General features: G+C 42.5%; 1 protein-coding gene across 2 annotated transcripts; it reads left to right on the top strand.

The window, feature by feature from the left end:
• The first annotated feature begins 469 nt into the window (after positions 1 to 469).
• On the top strand, positions 470 to 10,101 carry usp40 (ubiquitin specific peptidase 40). Of its 2 annotated transcripts, none has more exons than XM_029140076.3 (31): positions 470 to 1,122; positions 1,202 to 1,269; positions 1,365 to 1,478; positions 1,824 to 1,988; positions 2,191 to 2,337; positions 2,519 to 2,662; positions 2,785 to 2,913; positions 3,106 to 3,222; positions 3,357 to 3,464; positions 3,591 to 3,791; positions 3,934 to 4,069; positions 4,242 to 4,323; positions 4,427 to 4,598; positions 4,686 to 4,770; positions 4,850 to 4,920; positions 5,004 to 5,398; positions 5,479 to 5,632; positions 5,744 to 5,801; positions 5,972 to 6,025; positions 6,270 to 6,358; positions 6,541 to 6,627; positions 6,710 to 6,746; positions 6,855 to 6,919; positions 7,000 to 7,074; positions 7,152 to 7,373; positions 7,487 to 7,605; positions 7,718 to 7,783; positions 7,905 to 8,115; positions 8,270 to 8,365; positions 8,451 to 8,545; positions 8,635 to 10,101. In XM_029140076.3, exons 1-31 carry the CDS (start codon positions 927 to 929, stop codon positions 8,741 to 8,743), a joined length of 3,867 nt encoding a protein of 1,288 aa, XP_028995909.1. In that variant the 5' UTR covers positions 470 to 926; the 3' UTR covers positions 8,744 to 10,101. The 2 variants fall into 2 exon arrangements, with proteins under 2 accessions (XP_028995909.1, XP_028995908.1); XM_029140075.3 differs by having other exon boundaries at positions 3,931 to 4,069.
• Positions 10,102 to 10,441: the final 340 nt, after the last annotated feature.

The raw sequence follows: 10,441 nt of genomic DNA, 5'->3' as shown, positions 1-10,441 counted from the left end.
CGTTTTGAGCATGCAGGCTGGCAACAAGTGTGTCAAACTTAGCCTGCAGGACGACATTTACACTAATTTCTATGCCAAGTTATTTTGTGGCTAATCAGATTTTAGGTGATACCCTTGATTGGTATGCAATCCTGCACACATGGCCCTGGGCACGTAACCTGCGTGCTGAATGACACCCATAAACCAAATGTGTGGTGCTGAACTACAAGTCCTATAATGCTTTTGCAACCCCTAGACAATGAATTGTGGGAGAATGTAGTTCCACGGTCAATAGACTATGCGTTAGGACTAGATAATATATTGCAATAAACTAAAAATATTTAAAAATTCTAAAACTACTGTAAGCCAAACTCAATACTTGCTCTGGTTATGCAGTAAAAACCGAGTTGTGCTTGTTGTGAGCGCGAAATTAAGGGGCTGGTGTGTTACTACAAGTACCACAATCCATCAGTACATTCAGTGACAGGAACAAACATGGCTGCCTACTGTCTACCAGATGTATTTTTATTTATGTTTCGTTTATTGTCAGCTTCAAGACAGGTAAAGGAAAAAGGCGTAATTCTTCGAAGCTTTAGTGAAACACAACTTAATTAACGGAGTCTTTATAATCTCGGTTGAAACCGACAGCAAAACTGTCCTTACATTTTCACTGATCAAAGTCTTGGATTGATTTGACTCTTGTTAGCGTGTTAAGCTAGCTAAACAACACAGCTGCGAGCTCAGCGTATATCCTGCCGTTAGTAGCCGCTATGTTTAGCCCCGTGAAGTCTTCTTATTTCAGAGTTAGCCCGGCCATCGTCAACAGAGAACTCGGCAAGACTAAGATGAGATAGCGAGAGGGCACGGGAGAGTGCTAACACACGGACCGCGACGAGGCCGAGCACCGGCGAAACCGAGAGACACCCGAGTAAATAAAGTCACGCAGCATGTTTGGGAATCTTTTCGAGGAAGACGAGGAGGAAGGCGTCTCCTCTGCTTCCCCCAAAGGAAGAGTTGCGAAGGGGGGCGATGAGCCACCTTTACCCCGAGGAAGAAGCAATCTGTGCGGCATCAAGAACCAGGGCGGGACTTGCTACCTCAACTCTCTGCTCCAGACGCTGCTGTTCACGCCAGAGTTCAGAGGTAAGCTGAGGACAGGTGCACCACAGGGCACGAGTCTGTTCTATTTATGAGTTTCATTCTTTGGCGTTTGTCTCTGCAGAGGAGCTGTTCAGTTTAGGGCCAGAGGAAATAGGATGCTTGGGAGATAGAGATAAACCAGACTCCAAAGTAAGTACTGCAAGATGCCTGTAGGTGTAACCACAGCTGTCATGTGTATGGGTGTGACCTTATTAAGCACAATGAGGTTTTTCCTTTTCCTCCAGGTCAGAGTGATCCCACTGCAGCTCCAGAGGCTGTTTGCCAGTCTGTTGTTGGTGGACCAGCAGAGCGCCTCCACAGCAGACCTCACCGACAGCTTTGGCTGGAACAGCAGCGAGGTCTGTGCTTGTTGTGGTGATAATAGAGGGGATCTGGTAATACTAAAAAGTAATTTTAGTGGTTGATTTGTCTTGTAGACATATACAAATGCATACACTGATGAAATAAAACGGATTTCAAACTCATTAAGCTTTTTAGTATTTTAAAACATAATAAAAAATCTATTTTTGTGGGGTCTTAGGCATAAATACAAAGTACACAGCCGTGAAAGCAGCATATATCATATATAGCATTTAGTTTTTCCAGTAGAAGATTTGAAAGGAAAAGGTATAACTATGGAACTCCTTGTTCATGAAAATTAAATGAAATACATTTTAATACTTTTTCTGTTGCCTTACTCTCAGGGGACAAATCAGCATGATGTTCAGGAACTGAACAGGATTTTGTTCAGTGCATTGGAGCACTCTCTTGTGGGCACCGGCGGTAGTACATTTATCCAGCGGCTCTACCATGGGACTATTGCAAACAGCATTGTGTGCAAGGAGTGTGGAAACATCAGTCAGCGTCAGGTATATTTTCACGTGGCAGGCTGAAAAGTGATTCTCATCCTCTTTGACTTGTTATCTATTTACATTTGTCTGTTTTTGCAGAAAAAAGCTTCATTAAAACTTCTATGAAATGTGTAATTTTGGATGAAATATGATATGTAAATGCTACAGATGAACCTAGTGACCTGGTTCGGGGCTAATTGTTTGTTTCTACTGTCCTTAGGAGGACTTCCTGGACCTGACTGTGTGTGTTTGTGGAGTGTCTAGTCTGGAGGAGGCTTTGTGGAACATGTTTGTAGAAGAAGAGATGTTTGAGGGCAATAACCTGTACCGCTGTGCACAGTGTGACAGGCTGGTCACCGCAGCCAAGGTCAGCACCAGCATTCAGGCCACATTAACACATTAATAAAGGCTACAGTACAGGAAACCTTAGGAAGATATTCCCCCATTTCCTTTGTTTTTACATTTAAGTAAAATGGAAATTAATGGGTGGAATTTTGACACATTTGTCTGTGTTTATCTCCTACTCTTCTTGTTTCGATGTCATTCAGTCTGCAAAGCTGCAGAAGCTCCCTCCATTTTTGACCATGTCGTTGCTGAGATTCAGCTTTGACTTCGCTAAATGTGAGCGATACAAGGAGACGGGACGATATAGCTTCCCCCTCACCATCAACTTACGGCCATTTTGTGAACAGGTACCTGAGCCTGACATATTTTAACACTCAAATCACATTAGACACAAGGTTTTGTAATATGGTTATTTTTGTGGCATTTTGATTTCTATAACTAGTTCCTTGTTCTTCTCCACTTCTTACAGACCAAAGGAGATGATTCTGATTACTTCTATGAGCTGTTTTCTGTGATTATCCACAAGGGTGGCTGTTATGGTGGCCATTACCATGTTTACATCAGGGATATCGACCAGCTTGGTCATTGGGAGCCATCGGTGAGAAAACCAGATATAACCAGATGTTACATAAACAGTAATTTTTAATATAAGATGATGGTGACTTAAAAACTTGCCCATTATTATCTTATACAGCTAATTATTTGTGTGCATTACTGTAAACTGTGTAAAAACTTGCCAGGTTCATTATGTGCATTAGGAAAAGCTAGTAAACCTGTGTGTCTTTGTCAGGAGGAGGATTGCAAACCTAAGACTCAGAAGAAAGTCAAGTTGGAGGTCAAGGAAGCTTGTGAGCCTAAACTACAAGCAGATGATCCTCTGTCTGTCCTCGCTGCCATCATTTCTCAGGTAGGCCAACAGCGGGTCTAAGGCCTTGCTTGACTGAATGTTACCTGGCTTTTAAACGCAAATTGAGTCAATGTTAAAGCCTATGTTAATGTTAAAATTAAGATATAATTAGATGTTGATTTCCTGTCTGCTAGGAGTCCTCAAAGAGTGTTCTGGTGGACCAGCTGGGCCAGAAACTCATGGATAAGATTGGGTCATCCTGGAACAAGAAGTTCAGAAAACACTATGGTCCCATAGGAAAGGTCTTTAATTTTCTTTTAACGGTTGTGTGTGGCTTTTGTCTTTTTGGATGACACCATTTTTTCCTAACTGGGCATATTTCCTGGTTATAAACTAACGTTGCTTTACATTATTTTCTTCTGATACAGTTCCTGCATTCCCACAATGATGTTTTCATATTGGTGTCCAATGGTACTCGAGTAGCACTGAAGGCCGACCCACCGAGTTCTGTGACTGAGCCTCCTGTCCCACGAGAACAGACCAATAACGCTGATTCATCGGCAGCTTCGGAACCAGAACCTTTTGAGCAACATGCTGGACCAGACCAAAGACCAGAGCCTGTGAAAGAGGTACGAACGAACAGTCACAAGGAATCTAAGGTTAAAAATTACACTCCTCTGCCTTGTTTTTGGACATCATGTGATTACTTTGGACATCATGTGATTACTTTGATGCCGGTTTCTCACGGTGTATCTTCCTGTCTACCAGCAGGGTAGCCACTGGTTTGATCTTAACGACTCCACAGTGACCCCCATCAGGGAGTCTGACATAGAGAAGCAGTTCCAGGGCAAAGAGAGTGCATACATGCTGTTCTACAGAAAAACACAGCTGCACAGGCCAGGCGAAGGTAACGGACACCGTGTTTTTCATTTGTAATGGAAAGATTATATCTTCTTGGTTCAAGCTGAATATGAAATGGACGAGGGAGGAATCAGGGGGTTAAGTTGGTACATCTATAAAAATGTTTGTAATAATTGCCTTTAATAACTATTATTTCTTAATATTTACCTTTTTTTTAGCTCTGAATAACCCCCAATATAAAGTTCCTTCTCACCTTGTCCAGTTGGCTCAGGAGGAGAACATCAAACTGCAACAGATGCGGTACAGAGATAAACACGCATTCACTCACTGTTCACCAGGTTATTGAATCATCAAATACACCACACAAATACATGTATATGAGGCTATATTATTTTTGTTATAGGGATAAGTTTGAAGCCACCAATAATACGGTGCAGCTGCGCCTGCACCTGGCGCCCAGTTACCGGCTGGAGAACGGAGCCTTGCAGCCTGCCAACAAGGGGCTGAACGAGAGCACAGCCCTCAGTTTTGACCGTAGGAAGACCGTGGGAGACCTGCGATTAACCATTTATCAGGTAACTGTGTTTGCAAAAAAATCCCCAAATACTCTATTTAATAAGAACAGAAATAAGAGAATTAAGTGTGTGGATTTGTTTATTCAGATGCAGGAATTCTGGGAAGGAGACATGGCTTTGACTGTGGCCAGGAACCTTCCTGCAGGTCTACACCTCTACAATACTCTTATAGGTAAGTCAAGTAGCAAATCATTGAACTGGGATATGATTGTATAAATGTACATGTGTTTTGATTGTGTTTCTCTTTTCAGATGACAGTGTCTCTCTGTATAGTGCAGGCATCTACACAAACTCTGACTTGTTTGTGTGGAATGGCAAGGAGGTACAGAACCCTATGGTTAATCATTGACTTGTTGGAATATTAATGGGCCAAGTAACTCGCGTTCATGGTTTTTACCCCATCAGGTGTGTGGTGCCACTATCCTAACTGGAGCTGAGTGGGAGCCAGTCCTGCTGACTGTGGTCCGCCCCTTTTTGGGGGATGATGGGGCGAAGGAGACGGGTGATGTGGTGGCTGGTGAGGATGAGGGAGGCGCTTTGGAAAATGGGGGACCCGGGCTTAAAAGTGAATCACGAGGGTTCGCAGGTGGTGCAACTCTTGGGGAGGTTAAGGAAGCGCTCGGGGAGCCTAAAGAGAGTGTTCTGTGCCAAAAGAGAGGACAACAGGGAGCAGAGGAGGGAGGAGGGGCAAGTGGTTGGAGGGTGTTCCCCCCCGATGACATGCACCGGACACTGAAGGAGCTGTCATTAAAAGATGGCGACGCACTGTTGGTGCTGGAGCCACAGTCGTTTGACAGCAGGTGAGATCCCCTGTGACGTATGTACATGTTTGTAATTATGTTTTCAATGATCTTACACCAGTCCCCTTCATTTTGCTTAGTGTGTTCACTCTAAACGGAGACGTCGTCACCGTGACTACACCGTCTGACTGCCGCTGGCTTCAGGTGGAGTTTCGACCACATGAAGGGGGAGGAGGTAAAGGGGAGAAACAGGAGGAGAGGAGGAAAATCAAGGTTCCAGCCACAGGGAACATGGTTCGTAATTGTTGGGCTTCTTCTTGCTTAGCCGTCATTGTCTTTATCACAGCTTTAACATGTGGTTGTTTCTATGGATGATGTAGCGTAATGTTTTTTTTCTCTTGCCAGCTGCTGTGTGAAGTGAAACAAAGGGCCATAGAGGAGCTGCAGCTACAGGAGGAACCAGGCAAGGCACTGCACTTGGCTTACATGAGTAAATGTTAATACTGGACTAGTGGTTTTTAATGATGTCGTAGAGCCAGATATTATCTTAAAATCCACCATGGCTTCTTTAGGTAATATACTTGTTTCAGGTGTGTGTTGACTTTGGATTCTTGTTTCTATCTCACTGACCAGGTGCACCGTACTGTCTAAGACAGGTGGACTGCACAGGGAAACTCCTTCCTCCAGGTACTGGGCTGTTTGTTACCTCAGGGTGATGCAGTGGTGCAGATTTCTCAGAGCTGGAAATCCCCCTCATTTAACAAAGTATTAAGGCACATTCCTTAGCACTGCCCCTTCATTACGTTTTACGGTCCTCTCGCTTCGCGCTGTTAAAGGTGGTCTCCCTTACAGTTAAATCCTCCGTCTTTGATGTTGTAGCTCACACTTACTAAAGTGCTGTCATGTTGTCTCCCCTTGTTTGACTGAACAGTGTGCGAAGAGCTGAGCATCCGGGAAGCAGGGGTGAGACTTATGACGACACTCACCCTCTGTCCTGGAAATGCCCCCAAGGCTTCACAGGTGTGTCTTTTCATTAGAAATCTTCAATAAACCCTTTGTACTTGCAGCTGCATGAGTGCAGGTTAGAGGACATTTAAATGCCAGTAAAGCTGTCATATCATACATTTTAAGACCAATTCAAGATAATCAATTGCAGCCATTCTAAATGCTTGATTGACGGAAGGAGATTCTGTGCTCCTCAGCTTTTCCTGCACTTTTCTGTGGGCACAGCGCCCTCTGCTGGCATGGAGATGGGCATAATCCTGGAGAGGGCTTGTTCCGTTAAAGAGGTAAAGATAAATATTTCTAAAATTATTACTTAAACATCTGCAACATTAGTGCATAACTTAAGTGCATTTTATTTGTTTGCAGTGTTTGAAGTCAATGTTGGAATCTGTTGGACTTGATGGTAACTTATTATTTTTCTGACCCTTTTGTATAGTTTTTAAGTTGCACATAATAAGATTAGTTTTATTATGAGCCATTGTTGTTGACAGCAATGTTAATGTGTTTTTAGGCACCTGTTGGCACTTGAGAAGGCTTGATTGGTGTGAGGAGGTTGGGGAGCCATTAATGGATGAAGTGAGTTGATAATGGTTGACTTTAATGTCTGCTTCTCTGGAAGACTGAGATGATTGTACTAAACAACTTTTTCTTCTCAGGATGCTTCTCTGTCAGAGCTCAAGATCATCAGTGGGGAGACGCTGGTGATCACAGAAGGACACCTGCCTCCAAAGGTACTTATATGTTTGGATTTTCACTAGATGATCTTGATTCATTTGAACTCTCTTCAGCAGTTCTTTTTTTTTGTCAGGGTTTCCTCAAGCTGTCTGTGTGGCTGTATCTGGACCCCAAAATCACGGAAACATATTTAAATTGTGTTGAAAGCCGCAACACTGATGAGCAGCTGGAGGGTGCTGTAACTGCAGATGGAATGAGTCATTCGCCTAATCTGTGCGGTAACGGGACCGAGCTGATCAGCGTGGGGCAGGTGGAGATATCAGATGAAGCCACTCTGGAGGAGCTCAAGTCTCAGGCACAGTTGATTATATGATTATCTCCATTTGATTTTCATTTGTATGAAGATAATAGTAATTTATTTGCATGTACGTGTGATTTAAATGCTTCTTTGTGCTGTCTTCCTATCAGGTGTTGACGCTTCCTGCTCTCCAAAATGTTTGTGTGCCAACCACAGCGTTCTTACGTGTGTGGCAGCTGGAGGGGCAGAGGCTGGCGCGAATCCTCAGAGGACAGCAAGTCACCCTGAGGTAATACCTTTGCCTATTTTCTTAGTCTTCTGATGTATGTCCTTCAGATGAAGCTCACCAGGATCTATGTATCTAAGCTACATTTTTGTGTTTTTTGTTTTTCTCTGGTCAGGAAACTAAAGCTCACCAGTGGAACAGACGTGTGCGTGCAGCAACTGCTTAAAGAGGAAGATCTAGGGTAAGGTTAATTTACTTAGACGTTCCAAAAAGTATTCCACCATAATTTGGAATTGAGTCACATCTTTCTTCAACTTATTTTTGTAACATGGTTGTTTCCCTTTTTGTCTCCTCTTCAAAAGCCCTAAGGAGGTGTTGCTTCATGTTAAGATGGGCGTGCCGGGAGAGCGGAGTTACTACCCTCCAGAGGAACTGGTTTGGGATGCTTCCCGTGACTCTTCCCCTCGTTCTCTCCGCACCTACGTGGCTGCACATTACGGGCTCTCCCCCGACTCTCTGTTGTTGGCTAAACACCAGCCAGACAAACACATCTGGGAAGAAATCTCAAACTGGGTTAGATTTTTTAAGAGTCATCTCAGCATGCTTCAAGCTCAAGACTTCCCCTTTGTTACTTAACAGAGAGATTCATAGACAGGCCATTTCATCATGAGGTCTTAGGCTGAGTCTCTTTCTGTGTAGTTCATTAACTGTCACTTTATGCACTCAGAGTCAGCAAGTGTCCAAAAAGAAGAAGAAGAAAAAGGCAGAATCACTCCTGGGAGCACCACTTCACATCAAAGATGGCGACACAATAGGCATCAAGGTATAACCTTTTAAAACTAGTTTTAATATGTTTTGTTAATTTGTTAATTAACAAAAAACTAAATATTTCTTAATTTTCTTTTTAGAATCTTCTGATTGACAACAACAGAAACTTCATCACCCTGCAGGATGAGCAGGGTCAACAGAGGCTCAGAGAGCAGGCAGAGCAGCACAAGAAAAGGTGGGACACCTTTATGTGACACCTGCAGCAGCACAGACGACACTTTTGAAAACGATGCTTATTAAATGACTTTAAATGTCTGTCACCAGGGACCGAGCTGCGCCCTCTGACGCTGCTGGACTACAGAAAAAGGCTGGACAGCCCAAGACGAGGAAACCAGAGGTGGCTCTGTCTATCAACGTTGGGGTATTCAGATAGCACTCCGCTCCCTCGGGTGCACGGACACACAAGGACACTACAGTAAACACACGCTGCGCTGAAGTTAAGACAATCTGATACAATCTGTATCAGCCTTGTGCCAGTTGATTTTCTTTTTCTTTTTTATACCTGAACCTGCCCGGTTTGCTCTTGACAGATTGAGAAGGAGGCACTTTGCTTTGCTGTTTTGTAACAACTAATGAAATGAATTATTTCTATGCAATATTAATGGTTATTATATGTTTATTAGGTTACATGATTTTCTTGCTTTCCGTTTACACAAGGTCTCAAAAAACTGCCACATACTGTAAACCCTTTTAGTAATTAGTTTTTGAGAGTTGATAGTTGAGACCCCGATGCCCTGAGGGATTTTCTTTTTTTTTTGGGTGAGGCTCAGTAACAGTGTTGTAACATTTTTGAGAGCAAACCACTATTAAGAGCCTGTGGCACCAAATGGGAGCAAACTGGAGTTCCAGGCTCAAATAGTGTTATTAAACCACAGTCGCCAGTTACCGTTTGTCTTCAAGGTAAGTCATGTAATACACGCATTGCTGTTGATCATGAGCTGTACAAATGATTTCTTTTAATTCAATGGGCGAGAGGAGAGACAGGCCTTAACATGGAGAAGCCTCAGCGCTGCCGTCTCCCCTACCTCACCCTCTACCTCTCTGACTCTACCTCTGTCTTTTCCCTCACAGTTGTTGCAGTGATTTTTTTTTCCATACTTTGAACTGTTGCTATATTACAGATAAGTATAGTTAAAGTATTTAGACATGTTGTTGGTGTAACCACACTCATCAGTGCTTTAATTAGATCTGACCATCTTGATCTGTCATTACACATTCAGTACAGCTGTGTGAAGCAGAAGCATCTTGTTCTATAACCATTCAATATATGATGCTAAACGGAGGCTAAATGTGGCTCTGGGTATATACTGTAAAACAGCACATTCAAATTCTTCGTCCCTATGAGAGTTATGTAAAAAAGGGATTCTCTGTTTTCATTTAAGATATTGTTTGCATGCACATATGAAGTTCAGGGAAGTAAAAATGATTTTTTAGATCATTTATTTCAAAGGAAATAAGTAATTACTATATGAATTGTGAAGAGTAGAGTTTTCTTTGCTACTGTTAATCTGCCAAGAATGTTTTGGGTTTTTGTTTGCAAGTTTGAATTGATTCTTTGTTACTTTTCTTTATTAAATAAACTCAATCGTGGAATAGAATTTTGTATTATAACAATGTGACGATATTGATTTTTGTTGTTACTAAAATACACTGCTCTACTGTATTATGGCAGTGGACATCTGATTGTATCTGCTCATAGTATTTTATAACAATAAAGGTATACTGTAGTAATTGTTGGCTTCATCAAATCACTAATTCGTTTTGTTAGACGCTCTATTGTACTTGAGCTTTAAAGGAAATAAGGTGCATCTTTTAAGAAATTTCTTTAACTTTCATGGTTCCCAGAGGGTAAATCCCAACGGCTGCTTTATGTCTAGTGTTACAGAAATGGGATTTTTGTTTTTAATCTAATACGTATCACCATTATCACATACAAACCGTTCGTCCGTTCGTGATTTATCACACATCCAGTGAGATGTTTGCCGTGACCAATCACAGTTGAGGAACTGTTTGACCCATCCAATCAGCTTCCACACAGCAGGTTGCCTGCCCCTCCCATTACAGTATTAAC

This window comes from Betta splendens, chromosome 22, assembly GCF_900634795.4.
Source record: "Betta splendens chromosome 22, fBetSpl5.4, whole genome shotgun sequence".
Classification (NCBI taxonomy): Eukaryota; Metazoa; Chordata; class Actinopteri; order Anabantiformes; family Osphronemidae; genus Betta; species Betta splendens.
This window is presented reverse-complemented; position numbering and strand designations above follow the sequence as displayed.